Below are 17879 nucleotides of genomic sequence, written 5' to 3' on the forward strand. Positions count from 1 at the left end.
GTTCTGTTCCAGTTCTGTTCTAGTTCTGTTCTAGTTCTGTTCTAGATCTGTTGTAGTTCTGTTCTAGTTCTGTTCCAGTTCTGTTCTAGTTCTGTTCTAGTTCTGTTCTAGATCTGTTCTAGTTCTGTTCTAGTTTCTAGTTCTGTTCTAGTTCTGTCTAGTTCTGTTCTAGTTCTGTTCTAGTTCTGTTCTAGTTCTGTTCTAGTTCTGTTCTAGTTCTGTTCTAGTTCTGTTCTAGTTCTGTTCTAGTTCTGTTCTAGTTCTGTTCTAGTTCTGTTCTAGTTCTGTTCTAGTTCTGTTCTAGTTCTGTTCTAGTTCTGTTCTTTCTGTTCTAGTTCTGTTCTAGTTCTGTTCTAGTTCTGTTCTAGTTCTGTTCTAGTTCTGTTCTAGTTCTTCTAGTTCTGTTCTAGTATTGTTCTATTATTGTTCTAGTTATATTCTAGTTCCATTCTAGTTCTGTTTTGGATCTGTTGTAGTTCTGTTCTAGTTACTTTCTATTTCTGTTCTACTTCTGTTACTTCCAAACAATTTCATTTTTCAAAAGTAAATCACACTATTACCTTGATCATGTTTACCGATTGTAGGGTACGTTTCTTTATGTTCCTGTATTCAATTACAAATTTGTGAGACTTCGACAGGAAACACCTTCTGCTCTATATTTACTTTGACAAATTGTTGATTGTATTCAAAGCTATTTTTTTTATTATTTTATGTTTCTATATGTTTTCCCAGAAAAACATGGGCAAGTAATTGTTGTGTACCTGGATTGAAGAAAAAATAAAATAATTGAGAAAAATGTTAAAGAAAAACCTTAAAGGACCATTTTCATTGACTAGTTAGATTGGCACTATTGAATTCATTACAAGAAATTAAAGGAAAAGAACTTTTTATTGTGGAAATACAACAAATCTCAGCAATATCTAAAGCCTACTTTAAGGCAGTTATTTGAAAGCAAATTGTTTACTTTAGTGGCAATACGTGTGGGAGTACAATCAAACAAATTGTAAAGTCTATTTTCAGGAATTATCTTAAAGTTAATCTCTTTTATAAGCTTGTTGTCATTAAACTAATTTAAAATCTAATAGCTTTTATAACAAACTTAAAGAACACTTGCTCAATTGTTTATTTTTAAGATTTAGTAATTAATATTATTGAATCCATTTTTCCAACTTAAAAATTCCTTTTGAAATTGCTCTAAATAAATAATGAACCACAATACTTTATTTCTTTCCCCCCTACTCCCACAGAAATCCTTATGTTCTAAGCACCAAAAGAAAATACTAAAAAACAAGGACCAACGAAAATGTCCTTATTTTTTGGACAACCCCATCCGGGGAAAAAGATAAACATTTAAGAGAAGTTCTCTCTCATCTCTTTATGGAATGTATGATACGCTATAAAAATGAGACTGTAAATGAAAATCAAACGGAAACCAGCAGTATTATACCATTGGCAGCACAGCAGGTAATATTTTCAAGTAAACTCATTCAAACGTATCCTGCGTTGGTCTGTCTCATTGTAACTAATTGTATTAATCAAATACAATATTGTTTCTATTTCAGATTATCCCACAGCCATACCACGTTATCTCGAGGAAGCTGTACTCTATGAGGGTTCCATTGATATGCAAAATGTCAATGAAAATGAAGCGAAACGTAATGAATTGTATGCCACCATCAATACCATCACACTGGCACCTGATGAGGATAATAATGATGATGATGCTGCTGATGTTCTCAATAACTTTGATACAGCTGATGTCAACTATACCTATACCACCCTGAGCAGTAGCAGTGCTGGCAGTTCGCCGGGTTCTTCGGGTAGCTTTAGTAATTTTGATAATAAAATCATCCTCTTCATCGGCATCATCATTGTATTGTCCTGTGCGTTTTGATGGTTATCTATGTTGGCCACGTACACCAGCCTGGCACGGTGTTAAGTCAATATTGTCCAGATTTTGTTGAGGGTTTCAATAGTAAATTTTTGGCTCATAAAACGTAAGTTTTAAATACAAATTAAAAGAGGGAGGAATGTAAAATAAATGGGATAATGTAAATAACAAATCAATACTAAAAATTAACCTAAAAAGGAGCTATAGATTAGGATACAACCAGAATATAGACTAGAGTACACTTTATACTAGATTATACATTATACTAGACTATAGACTAGACTATAGACTAGACTATAGACTAGACTATAGACTAGACTATAGACTAGACTATAGACTAGACTATAGACTAGACTATAGACTAGACTATAGACTAGACTATAGACTAGACTATAGACTAGACTATAGACTAGACTATAGACTAGACTATAGACTAGACTATAGACTAGACTATAGACTAGACTATAGACTAGACTATAGACTAGACTATAGACTAGACTATAGACTAGACTATAGACTAGACTATAGACGACTAGACTAGACTATAGACTAGACTATAGACTAGACTATAGACTAGACTATAGACTAGACTATAGACTAGACTATAGACTAGACTATAGACTAGACTATGACTAGACTATAGACTAGACTATAGACTAGACTATAGACTAGACTATAGACTAGACTATAGACTAGACTATAGACTAGACTATAGACTAGACTATAGACTAGACTATAGACTAGACTATAGACTAGACTATAGACTAGACTATAGACTAGACTATAGACTAGACTATAGACTAGACTATAGACTAGACTATAGACTGGACTATAGACTAGGCTATAGACTAAACTATAGACTAGACTATAGACTAGACTATAGACTAGACTATAGACTAGACTATAGACTAGGCTATAGACTAGACTATAGACTAGACTATAGACTAGACTATAGACTAGACTAAAGACTAGACTATAGACTACACTATAGACTAGACTATAGACTAGACTATAGACTAGACTATAGACTAGACTAAAGACTAGACTATAGACTAGACTATAGACTAGACTATAGACTAGACTATAGACTAGACTATAGACTAGACTATAGACTAGACTATAGACTAGACTATAGACTAGACTATAGACTAGACTACAGACTAGTATAGATAGACTATAGACTAGACTATAGACTAGACTATAGACTAGACTATAGACTAGACTATAGACTAGACTATAGACTAGACTATAGACTAGACTATAGACTAGACTATAGACTAGACTATAGACTAGACTATAGACTAGACTATAGACTAGACTATAGACTAGACTATAGACTAGACTATAGACTAGACTATAGACTAGACTATAGACTAGACTATAGACTAGACTATAGACTAGACTATAGACTAGACTATAGACTAGACTATAGACTAGACTATAGACTAGACTATAGACTAGATAGACTAGACTATAGACTAGACTAGACTATAGACTAGACTATAGACTAGACTATAGACTAGACTATAGACTAGACTATAGACTAGACTATAGACTAGACTATAGACTAGACTATAGACTAGACTATAGACTAGACTATAGACTAGACTATAGACTAGACTAAAGACTAGACTATAGACTAGACTATAGACTAGACTGTAGACTAGACTATAGACTAGACTATAGACTAGACTATAGACTAGACTATAGACTAGACTATAGACTAGACTATAAACTAGACTATAGACTAGACTATAGACTAGACTATAGATAAGACTATAGACTAGACTATAGACTAGACTATAGACTAGACTATAGACTAGACTATAGACTAGACTATAGACTAGACTATAGACTAGACTATAGACTAGACTATAGACTAGACTATAGACTAGACTATAGACTAGACTATAGACTAGACTATAGACTAGACTATAGACTAGACTATAGACTAGACTATAGACTAGACTATAGACTAGACTATAGACTAGACTATAGACTAGACTATAGACTAGACTATAGACTAGACTATAGACTAGACTATAGACTAGACTATAGACTAGACTATAGACTAGACTATAGACTAGACTATAGACTAGACTATAGACTAGACTATAGACTAGACTATAGACTAGACTATAGACTAAACTATAGACTAAACTATAGACTAGACTATAGACTAGACTATAGACTAGACTATAGACTAGACTATAGACTAGACTATAGACTAGACTATAGACTAGACTATAGACTAGACTATAGACTAGACTATAGACTAGACTATAGACTAGACTATAGACTAGACTATAGACTAGACTATAGACTAGACTATAGACTAGACTATAGACTAGACTATTGACTAGACTATAGACTAGACTATAGACTAGACTATAGACTAGACTATAGACTAGACTATAGACTAGACTATAGGCTAGACTATAGACTAGATTATATACTAGACTATAGACTAGACTATGGACTAGACTATAGACTAAACTATAGACTAGACTATAGACTAGACTATAGACTAGACTATAGACTAGACTATAGACTAGACTAGACTAGACTATAGACTAGACTATAGACTAGACTATAGACTAGACTATAGACTAGACTATAGACTAGACTATAGACTAGACTATAGACTAGACTATAGACTAGACTATAGACTAGACTATAGACTAGACTATAGACTAGACTATAGACTAGACTATAGACTAGACTATAGACTAGACTGTAGACTAGACTATAGACTAGACTATAGACTAGACTATAGACTAGACTATAGACTAGACTAGACTAGACTATAGACTAGACTATAGACTAGACTATAGACCAGACTATAGACTAGAATATGGTTCAAATTATAGATCACTTTTTACACTCAAATAAATTGCTCTTCGATATTTTGGGTTAATTTCAAATTAGTTCTAATTTATGCAAAAGTTTTACTTCTATTGTTTATTATTATGCTAGTGTGTTCATAGACAATATTTAAGATTTAGGCTCTTAATAGATTGTGTTGTTTTTTCCATATTTTGAAGGTAAATAATATTTTTGGCAATTTTTTGTTGTAGTTGTTTTAGGAATTTTTATTGTTTTTGTTGTTGTGGGTGTTTTATTCATGTTGGTCTGCAGTTTGTGGTTGTATCTCAATTAAAAGTTAGACGTCTTTTTTATTGTTTTGTTGCCAACACAGCAGTAGCAACAACAAGAGAAACTTTTTATACGTAGCAAGGATATTAACGTGAATTTGTGTGTGCTCTAGTATTTAACTTAAAGTGTTGAAAATTTTTACAGCTTTAAACAATAAAAAAGTTTATGTACCAAAAATAAGGAGAAAATCCCCAAATGGGAAGGATATTAAAGTAGCAAAATTTAAAAAAATGAAAGGAAGTTTCTTGCACTTTATATACAAAATAGTTTTAATGGTAGGGATTCGTTCCCTTATACACTTGGCTTAACTACTAGTTTTCTACTCCAACAAGTTTACTTACTTTACCTCACAAAAGTTGATTTTTGTTAAAGAAAAGTTTCTTTTTTACAGAAAGGTACTTTAATTGTAGTTTAATGTTTTAATTGCCCATAAAAACAAGTTAAGTTTTGTGAAAACAAGAGTAAAAATTATTGGATATAAAAAAATCTGTAAAACATAAAAGGATTTACAATTAAAAATTGATTTTGGGTAGTAAGCATAAAAGGAGATCAAAGAATTAAAAAGTGTTTCCTGGGATTAATTTGGAAATTAACAAAAAAGGAAAAGTTGATTTTTAAGGAGTTAAGGAGATTAAAATTATATTTTGTTTAATTTGGAGAAATAGAATTGAACCAGAACAGAACTAGAACAGAACTAGAAACAGAACTAGAACAGAACTAGAAACAGAACTAGAACAGAACTAGAACAAACTAGAACAGAACTAGAACAGAACTAGAACAGAACTAGAACAGAACTAGAACAGAAACTAGAACAGAACTAGAACAGAACAGAACAGAACTAGAACAGAACTATAACAGAACTAGAACAGAACTAGAACAGAACTAGAACAGAACTAGAACAGAACTAGAACAGAACTAGAACAGAACTAGAACAGAACTAGAACAGAACTAGAACAGAACTAGAACAGAACTAGAACAGAACTAGAACAGAACTAGAACAGAACTAGAACAGAACTAGAACAGAACTAGAACAGAACTAGAACAGAACTAGAACAGAACTAGAACAGAACTAGAACAGAACTAGAGAACTAGAAGAGACTAGAACAGAACTAGAACAGAACTAGAACAGAACTAGAACAGAACTAGAACAGAACTAGAACAGAACTAGAACAGAACTAGAACAGAACTAGAACAGAACTAGAACAGAACTAGAACAGAACTAGAACAGAACTAGAACAGAACTAGAACAGAACTAGAACAGAACTAGAACAGAACTAGAACAGAACTAGAACAGAACTAGAACAGAACTAGAACAGAACTAGACAGAACTAGAACAGAACTAGAACAGAACTAGAACAGAACTAGAACAGAACTAGAACAGAACTAGAACAGAACTAGAACAGAACTAGAAGTGGAACTGAACTACAACTGAAGTAATACTAAACTTTTCATAAATCAATCTTTCTCTTTCAGCTGCTTGGAAAATGGCTCCTGGTATCAGCATCCCGAAAGCGGTCAGGAATGGTCAAATTACACCAATTGCATAGACTATGAAGATTTGGAGGTAATGCCATCACGAAATTCCAATAAAGAAACCTCAACTAAATCCTTAATATAATCCTTTTTCCCAACAGTTTCGCACCTTTGTCAATGAGCTGTATGTTAAGGGCTATGCTGTCTCCTGTCTGGCTTTAATATTTTCCCTCATTATTTTCTTGGGTTTTAAGTAAGTGTTATCCCCTTCCTATGTATGTGTGTACGTGTTTGTATAAGAGTAATCTAAAAGGATTTTGTTTAAAATAAAGACACTTTCAATATACTTACATAAAAAGGTCCTTACGTTGCACCAGAATACGCATACATGTCCACCTCTTTGCCTCGTTGGCTTTTACTTGCGTCACTTGGATTTTGTGGTATAAACTGGTTGTGGAGCAACCTGACATGATACGCAATAATCCGGTAGGTAGCTGACACACTTACTCTCTTACTCATAGTTGGTTTGTTTTATTGTTGTTAATGCTTTTAATACGGTTTTTTTTGTGTTTATATTTTGTTGACTTTTCATAGTATTGGTGCATTGGTTTACATCTTGTAATACATTATTTCATGTTGGTCAACTACTTTTGGATGTTCTGTGAGGGATTACACTTGCACTTGGTATTAGTGGTGGTAAGTAGTGTGGGAAAAATTTTAAAAGGGGCATTTGAATTAAATAATGAGAAAAGTAAAAATAGTGTATAGACTGGTCTATAGTCTAGTCTATTTGTTAATCAATAGTCTAGTCTAAAGTCTAGTCTATAGTCTAGTCTATAGTCTAGTCTATAGTTTAGTCTATAGTCTAGTCTATAGTCTAGTCTATAGTTTAGTCTATAGTCTAGTCTATAGTCTAGTCTATAGTTTAGTCTATAGTCTAGTCTATAGTCTAGTCTATAGTCTAGTCTATAGTCTAGTCTATAGTCTAGTCTATAGTCTAGTCTATAGTCTAGTCCATAGTCTAGTCTATAGACTAGTCTATAGTCTAGTCTATAGTTTAGTCTATAGTCTAGTCTATAGTCTAGTCTATAGTTTAGTCTATAGTCTAGTCTATAGTCTAGTCTATAGTCTTGTCTATAGTCTAGTCTATAGCCTAGTCTATAGTCTAGTCTATAGTCTAGTCTATAGTATAGTCTATAGACTAGTCTATAGTCTAGTCTATAGTCTAGTCTATAGTCTAGTCTATAGTCTAGTCTATAGTCTATTCTATAGTCTAGTCTATAGTCTAGTCCATAGTCTAGTCTATATTCTAGTATATAGTCTAGTCTATAGTCTAGTCTATAGTCTAGTCTATAGTCTAGTCTATAGTCTAGTCTACAGTCTAGTCTATAGTCTAGTCTAGTCTAGTCTAGTCAGTCTAGTCTAGTCTATAGTCTAGTCTAGTCTATAGTCTAGTCTAGTCTAGTCTAGTCTAGTCTAGTCTAGTCTAGTCTAGTCTATAGTCTAGTCTATATTCTAGTCTATAGTCTAGTCTATAGTCTAGTCTATATTCTAGTCTATAGTCTAGTCTATAGTCTAGTCTATAGTCTAGTCTGTAGTCTAGTCTATAGTCTAGTCTCTAGTCTAGTCTAGTCTATAGTCTAGTCTATAGTCTAGTCTATAGTCTAGTCTATAGTCTAGTCTATAGTCTAGTCTATAGTCTAGTCTATAGTCTAGTCTATAGTCTAGTCTATAGTCTAGTCTATAGTCTAGTCTATAGTCTAGTCTATAGTCTAGTCTATAGTCTAGTCTATAGTCTAGTCTATAGTCTAGTCTATAGTCTAGTCTATAGTCTAGTCTATAGTCTAGTCTATAGTCTAGTCTATAGTCTAGTCTATAGTCTAGTCTATAGTCTAGTCTATAGTCTAGTCTAGTAGTCTAGTCTAGTCTATAGTCTAGTCTATAGTCTAGTCTAGTCTATAGTCTAGTCTAGTCTAGTCTATAGTCTATTGTATAGTGTATTCTAGTCTATAGTCTAGCCTGTAGTCTATTTTATAGTATATTCTGTAGTCTAGTCTATAATTTAGTTTATATATCAATTATTGTAATATTGAATTTTTAAATTATAAATTTTTGTTAAAATTTGTTTATGGGTTTTATTGTTCTTCAAAACACATACATACACAGTATTATTAATCACATTTATTTTCACATTTGACCGCCTTCCACTGACACAGCTCTGTTGCTTTGGCATCTTTATTTTCAACATATACTTGCTTTCTTACCGCATTGAACAAACACATATAGCCTCCTGTAAGTCTACTCTTAAAGATCAAACTTTCCTCTTTCACTAAATCGATTAACCACATATTATCATTTGGATCTGCATAACCTTTTTCACTGGCTACCAAAAATGGTAAATCTTCCGACTTAATATACTGCCAACGACGAGGACTGGTGAAAAGCAATAGATTTAAATCTGTTACATTGCCATTGTTATAATCCTGCAATGAGGTCTCCATAACACTGCTTGAGTTTAGAGAACACGAGGGGTAGGCCTGAGTTAGGGCGTATAATTCTTGGCTGCCTTGCATTACCGGTTGCTGGGAATTATACAACATTTCACCACTCAATTGATTTACTAAACAGAAAGTGGGTTCAAAAAAAAAATTCCTTAAGGTAGTGGGTAAATTATTGATTACTTTCTCCAAACGTAACTTAAGCACGTCATCTAATTTCGAGTAATCATTGGCGTACATGGAATATTGTGTGGCTCTTTGTAATATAAATGCTGTTTGTATTAAGTATTTGTAATCCAGTTGTTGATACATGGTATACAAACTGTACAAGATCAGTTGAGAACGTACCATAGTTTCAAAGGCATTTGTAAACATATAATTGTATATGTACACTCTCCACAATTTTAGACTAATATCAGCTAAGGGCTGCTCGTAAAATACCTCCTGGATGGCATCGTGAAAGATTTCCTCTATTAAAGACTTTTCACAATTCTGCATAATGGTTTTCTGGACAGAAGTCTGCAAAGGAAATTCATCACCACTTAAGGCATTAGCCAATAGATTAGCATAATAGAGACGTTGTAAACGACGCATAATATGGGCCGATTCTGCCAACTGCTGTTGTTGTTGAATCGAATTATCTGTTCTATTGGATGTTAAATCGGTTCCTTTATAGTTTTCCTCCACAATTGCTTTTGCCCATGATACCGAACAAATTGTCGCTATTATCAGCAGTATTACTGATAAATTTTTAAAATTTCTTGTTTGCAACATTGCTACTAAATTGCTACTGCTAATTAAATTAATTTATTGAACTGATTTTATATCATTTTCTTAAGTCATTATCTACGTTATCGCAGCCAACGGGGTAACAATATGAATCTTTGTAGATAATGTAATCGAATGAAATTTGTTGTTAAGTTAAATTTCATTTCATTTATTAACTTTGTTTTGATCTATTTTAAGAAATTTTCTTATCAATTTTCTTTTAAAATTGATTGCTATCAAGCTCTTCCAACTAATTTGCGACATAGTTTTCTTTGAATCAGATTGTTCATATCAGTGTTGACACATTCTGTGGATAACAATTCGTATTTCTTAGCAGTTAGGTGATTCACAAGATATCTGCGTTTCTTTTGGTGGAACACTATAGACTAGATTATAGACTAGACCATAGACTAGACTATAGATTAGACTATGGACTTGACTATTGACTTGTCTATAGACTAGACTATAGACTAGACTATAGACTATACTATAGACTAGACTATAAACTAGACTATAGACTAGACTATCGACTAGACTATAGACTAGACTATATACTAGACTATAGACTAGACTATAGACTAGACTATAGCCTAGATTAAAGCCTACACTATAGACTACACTATAGACTAGACTGTAGACTAGACTATAGACTAGACTATTAGACTATACTATAGACTAGACTATAGACTAGACTATAGACTAGACTATAGACTAGACTATAGACTAGACTATTGACTAGACTATAGACTAGACTATAGACTAGACTATAGACTAGACTATAGACTATTCTATAGACTAGACTATAGACTAGACTATAGACTAGACTATAGACTAGACTATAGACTAGACTATAGACTAGACTATAGACTAGACTATAGACTAGACTATAGACTAGACTATAGCCTAGACTATAGACTAGACTATAGACTAGTCTATAGACTGGACTATAGACTAGACTATAGACTAGACTATAGACTAGACTATAGACTAGACTATAGACTAGACTATAGACTAGACTATAGACTAGACTATAGACTAGACTATAGACTAGACTATAGACTAGACTATAGACTAGACTATAGACTAGACTATAGACTAGACTATAGACTAGACTATAGACTAGACTATAGACTAGACTATAGAATAGACTATAGACTAGACTACAGACTAGACTATAGACTAGACTATGGCCTAGACTATAGACTAGACAACAGACTAGACTATAGACTAGACTATAGACTAGACTATAGACTAGACTATAGACTAGACTATAGACTAGACTATAGACTAGACTATAGACTAGACTATAGACTAGCCTATAGACTAGACTATAGACTAGACTATAGACTAGACTATAGACTAGACTATAGACTAGACTATAGACTAGACTATAGACTAGACTATAGACTAGACTATAGACTAGACTATAGACTAGACTATAGACTGGACTATAGACTAGACTGTAGACTAGTATATAGACTAGACTATAGCCTAGACTATACACTAGACTATAGACTAGACTATAGACTAGACTATAGACTAGACTATAGACTAGACTATAGACTAGACTATAAACTAGACTATAGACTAGACTATAGACTAGACTATAGACTAGACTATAGACTAGACTATAGACTAGACTATAGACTAGACTATAGACTAGACTATAGACTAGACTATAGACTAGACTATAGACTAGACTAGACTAGACTAGACTAGACTATAGACTAGACTATAGACTAGACTATAGACTAGACTATAGACTAGACTATAGACTAGACTATAGACTAGACTATAGACTAGACTATAGACTAGACTATAGACTAGACTATAGACTAGACTATAGACTAGACTATAGACTAGACTATAGACTAGACTATAGACTAGACTATAGACTAGACTATAGACTAGACTATAGATTAGACTATAGACTAGACTGTAGACTAGACTATAGACTAGACTATAGACTAGACTATAGACTAGACTATAGACTAGACTATAGACGAGACTGTAGACTAGACTATAGACTAGACTATAGACTAGACTATAGACTAGACTATATACTAGACTATAGACTAGACTATAGACTAGACTATAGACTAGACTATAGACTAGACTATAGACTAGACTATAGACTAGACTATAGACTAGACTATAGACTAGACTACAGACTAGACTATAGACTAGACTATAGACTGGACTATAGACTAGACTGTAGACTAGTCTATAGACTAGACTATAGCCTAGACTATAGACTAGACTATAGACTAGACTATAGACTAGACTATAGACTAGACTATAGACTAGACTATAGACTAGACTATAGACTAGACTATAGACTAGAATACAGACTAGACTATAGACTAGACTATGGCCTAGACTATAGACTAGACTATAGACTAGACTATAGACTAGACTATAGACTAGACTATAGACTAGACCATAGTCTAGACTATAGACTAGACTATAGACTAGACTATAGACTAGACTATAGACTAGACTATAGACTAGACTATAGACTAGACTATAGACTAGACTATAGACTAGACTATAGACTAGACTATAGACTAGACTATAGACTAGACTATAGACTAGACTATAGACTAGACTAGACTATAGACTAGACTATAGACTAGACTATAGGACTAGACTATAGACTAGACTATAGACTAGACTATAGACTAGACTATAGACTAGACTATAGACTAGACTATAGACTAGACTATAGACTAGACTATAGACTAGACTATAGACTAGACTATAAGACTAGACTATAGACTAGACTATAGACTAGACTATAGACTAGACTATAGACTAGACTATAGACTGAACGATAGACTAGACTATAGACTAGACTATAGACTAGACTGTAGACTAGACTTAGACTACTATAAGCTAGACTATAGACTAGACTATAGACTGGACTATAGACTGAGACTGTAGACTAAGTCTATAGATTAGACATAGACTAACGAGACCTAGACTAGAGACTAGACTATAGACTAGACTATAGACTAGACTATAAGACTAGACTATAGACGAGACTATAGACTAGACTATAGACTAGACCTATAGACTAGACCTATAGACTAGACTATAGACTAGACTTAATAGACTAGACTATAGACTAGACTATAGACTAGACTATAGACTAGACTATAGACTATACTATAGACCTAGACTATAGACTTAGACCTATAGACGACTATAGACTATAGACTAGAACTATAGACTAGCACTATAGACTAGACTATGAAGACTAGACTATAGACTAGACTATTAGACTAGACTATAGACTAGACTATAGACTAGACTATAGACTAGACTATAGACTAGACTATAGACTAGACTATAGACTAGACTATAGACTAGACTATAGACTAGACTATAGACTAGACTATAGACTAGACTATAGACTAGACTATAGACTAGACTATAGACTAGACTATAGACTAGACTATAGACTAGACTATAGACTAGACTATAGACTAGACTATAGACTAGACTATAGACTAGACTATAGACTAGACTATAGACTAGACTATAGACTAGACTATAGACTATAGACTAGACTATAGACTAGACTATAGACTAGACTATAGACTAGACTATAGACTAGACTATAGACTAGACTATAGACTAGACTATAGACTAGACTATAGACTAGACTATAGACTAGACTATAGACTAGACTATAGACTAGACTATAGACTAGACTATAGACTAGACTATAGACTAGACTATAGACTAGACTATAGACTAGACTATACTAGACTAGACTATAGACTAGACTATAGACTATAGACTAGACTATAGACTAGACTATAGACTAGACTATAGACTAGACTATAGACTAGACTATAGACTAGACTATAGACTAGACTATAGACTAGACTAAGACTAGACTATAGACTAGACTATAGACTAGACTAAGACTAGACTATAGACTAGACTATAGACTAGACTATAGACTAGACTATAGACTAGACTATAGACTAGACTATAGACTAGACTATAGACTAGACTATAGACTAGACTATAGACTAGACTATAGACTAGACTATAGACTAGACTATAGACTAGACTATAGACTAGACTATAGACTAGACTATAGACTAGACTATAGACTAGACTATAGACTAGACTATAGACTAGACTATAGACTAGACTATAGACTAGACTATAGACTAGACTATAGACTAGACTATAGACTAGACTATAGACTAGACTATAGACTAGACTATAGATAGACTATAGACTAGACTATAGACTAGACTATAGACTAGACTATAGACTAGACTATAGACTAGACTATAGACTAGACTATAGACTACACTATAGACTAGACTATAGACTATACTTTACACTAGACTATAGACTAGATTTTGAGTTATAGTATTGTCTTAGTTATTCGGCATCAATTAAATATATTGTTAAAACTTATTTCCTATTTCAGGTCTTTGTCAAAGACACCATTGTCATGCGTTGGTTTAAAATATTTTCCTGGCTTTCACCCTTTATCTTCATAACAGCTTATGCCGTGGCTAGATTTTTACATGTCGAAGATAATATACAGTAAGTAAATGGAGAAAGAAGATACATGAAGACAATCTTTAATTTTTTATTTTTTTTTTGTTTTTCTATAACACAGTTGCTGGATGGATGACAGTCTTTTGCTGTGGATCTTTTCGGTGCCAGTATGCATTTCCTTGGTGGCCAGTTTCTGTGAGTAAATTTAGCAGCTAGTATGGCTGAATAAACTGTTAAAAATTAATTGATTTAATTTTTTGTTTTAATTGTTATACATTTTTAGTCTTTCTTATCAATGTCTTGCGTGTTATTGTACGCAAACTACATCCCCAATCGGCTCAGCCAGCACCATTGGCCATACGCAAGGCGGTTAGAGCAACAATTATATTGGTACGTGTGTTTTAATTATATAAAGGAAAATAAACATAATTAAAATATTTTTAAATGGTTTTCCTTTTAAACAGGTGCCACTTTTGGTTTGCAGCATTTTCTCTTACCCTACCGTCCTGACAGCGGCAGTCCTCTAGAACGTTTCTATCAATTGCTGTCGGTTATATTGGTTAGTTTACAAGGTTTTGTGGTGTCCTTTCTGTTCTGTTTTGCCAATCATGATGTTACTTTTGCGGTACGAAGTCTTTGCAATCGTTTGGCTCCCAGTATTGTATCACCACCACCACCCTCTAGTCATACCGGACAAATGGCCACCACTACACCTAGTCGTGAGTTAGGTGTTTAAGAAGGAAAGTCCTTCCCAAAATAATTGAGAGAATTTAGTTTAATAAGTATAAATGTCTATGAAATCACATCACTTTGTTATGCATAAGTGAAATACTTTCTTCCCCAAAATGTTTACCTTTAAGAGTATTTACTTATTCCTTTTCTTTTTAATTTCCTGTTTAGGGAAAATGTAATTTTCTTACAAACTGTTACAGGAAACGCATTTATTTTTGTTATTATTTGTATTATTTTGAACTGTTTTTTATGTTTTGTGATACTAAAAGAAAATATTTGTTATCAAATATTATTAATACTTTAAGTGTATGAGCAAATAAAAAAACAAAATTCCTATTAAATGTTAAATATAAGAAAATAAAGGGTTTACAGGAAACCAAGGAACAACTAGATGTAAAGATAAATGTGTTTTATTTCCTCTCGGTACAAAAGTTTGAAAGTCTTTGTTAAAAAGGAGTGCTAGCTAAGACAGCAACCTTTAAGTAATAACGTTTATAACGCCAACAAACAAAAAATTATAAAAATTAGTTAACTACAACACGCAGTTTTAGCTAAGCTATAAACCTGTCAAGTTTCAAATTTCTAGCTTTAATAATTTAGCATCTAGCTATATATCCTTTTTTAGTTTTGCAAAAAAAAAACTTTGTAAAAGTCTATAATTTCACAGTGGCAATGATTTTACTTTTGTTTGAAATTATTTTTAGAAGTTTTTGCAATTTTTATAATGTATTTTATTGAACTTTGTATAAGTTTAAGTGAAATATTCCAGAACTAAACCCACCGCAACTCGTAGTTTTAGTAGAGCCATACACCTACCAAGTTTCATCTCTTCAGCTTTAGTGGTTTATAAGCCAGCCATATATCCTTTTTTATTACTTATTAATATTTGCCGAAAAATCTATGATTTCTAACAGAAATTGAATTCTGTTTCCTTTAATATGAATTTAACAATTTTTTAAAATTTTTTAAAATGTATTTCCGAAAATTTTCCTAATTTTTATTAAGTCAGTAGTTCAGAAGTTAGTCATATATTCTTTTTAAGTTAATAAAAAAATGAACGAAAAACATAAACTTTAAACTAACTAACTAACTAACTAACTAACTAACTAACTAACTAACTAACTAACTAACTAACTAACTAACTAACTAACTAACTAACTAACTAACTAACTAACTAACTAACTAACTAACTAACTAACTAACTAACTAACTAACTAACTAACTAACTAACTACTAACTAACTAACTAACTAACTAACTAACTAACTAACTACTAACTAACTAACTAACTAACTAACTAACTAACTAACTAACTAACTAACTAACTAACTAACTAACTAACTAACTAACTAACTACTACTAACTAACTAACTAACTAACTAACTAACTAACTAACTAACTAACTAACTAACTAACTAACTAACTAACTAACTAACGAACTAACTAACTAACTAACTAACTAACTAACTAACTAACTAACTAACTAACTAACTAACTAACTAACTAACTAACTAACTAACTAACTAACTAACTAACTAACTAACTAACTAACTAACTAACTAACTACTACTAACTAACTAACTAACTAACTAACTAACTAACTAACTAACTAACTAACTAACTAACTAACTAACTAACTAACTAACTAACTAACTACTAACTAACTAACTAACTACTAACTAACTAACTAACTAACTAACTAACTAACTAACTAACTAACTAACTAACTAACTAACTAACTAACTAACTAACTAACTAACTAACTAACTAACTAACTAACTAACTAACTAACTAACTAACTAACTACTAACTAACTAACTAACTAACTAACTAACTAACTAACTAACTAACTAACTAACTACTAACTAACTAACTAACTAACTAACTAACTAACTAACTAACTAACTAACTAACTAACTAACTAACTAACTAACTAACTAACTAACTAACTAACTAACTAACTAACTAACTAACTAACTAACTACTAACTAACTAACTAACTAACTAACTAACTAACTAACTAACTAACTAACTAACTACCTAACTAACTAACTAACTAACTAACTAACTAACTAACTAACTACTAACTAACTAACTAACTAACTAACTAACTAACTAACTAACTAACTAACTAACTAACTAACTAACTAACTAACTAACTAACTAACTAACTAACTAACTAACTACTAACTACTAACTAACTAACTAACTAACTAACTAACTAACTAACTAACTAACTAACTAACTAACTAACTAACTAACTAACTACTAACTAACTAACTACTAACTAACTAACTAACTAACTAACTAACTAACTAACTAACTAACTAACTAACTAACTAACTAACTAACTAACTAACTAACTAACTACTAACTAACTAACTAACTAACTAACTAACTAACTAACTAACTAACTAACTAACTAACTAACTAACTAACTAACTAACTAACTAACTAACTAACTAACTAACTAACTAACTAACTAACTAACTAACTAACTAACTAACTAACTAACTAACTAACTAACTAACTAACTAACTAACTAACTAACTAACTAACTAACTAACTAACTAACTAACTAACTAACTAACTAACTAACTAACTAACTAACTAACTAACTAACTAACTAACTAACTAACTAACTAACTACTAACTAACTAACTAACGACTAACTAACTAACTAACTACTAACTAACTAACTAACTACCTAACTAACTAACTAACTACTTTTTTTGTTATTTTTTATTAAACAATTTCAAAACAAAGTTTACCACCACTCGTAGCTTTAGTTCTTCTATCTTTGCACCAAGTTTTAACATTCTAGTTTTAATT

General features: G+C 32.0%; 1 protein-coding gene across 1 annotated transcript; it reads left to right on the forward strand.

Moving 5' to 3' along the window:
• The first annotated feature begins 738 nt into the window (after positions 1–738).
• Positions 739–15357, forward strand: LOC119606006 (calcitonin gene-related peptide type 1 receptor). Its single transcript, XM_037959367.1, is given in 13 exon segments — positions 739–746; positions 1293–1435; positions 1563–1842; positions 1844–1925; positions 1927–1997; positions 6521–6611; positions 6682–6773; positions 6880–7006; positions 7115–7216; positions 14243–14361; positions 14438–14511; positions 14600–14710; positions 14781–15357. Coding segments are annotated over 13 exon segments (1572 nt in total). The 3' UTR covers positions 15053–15357.
• The last annotated feature ends 2522 nt before the right edge of the window (positions 15358–17879 follow it).

Source organism: Lucilia sericata, unplaced genomic scaffold (genome assembly GCF_015586225.1).
Source record: "Lucilia sericata isolate MDLA Ls3-8-SP2 unplaced genomic scaffold, ASM1558622v1 Contig000545F_arrow, whole genome shotgun sequence".
NCBI lineage: Eukaryota > Metazoa > Arthropoda > Insecta > Diptera > Calliphoridae > Lucilia > Lucilia sericata.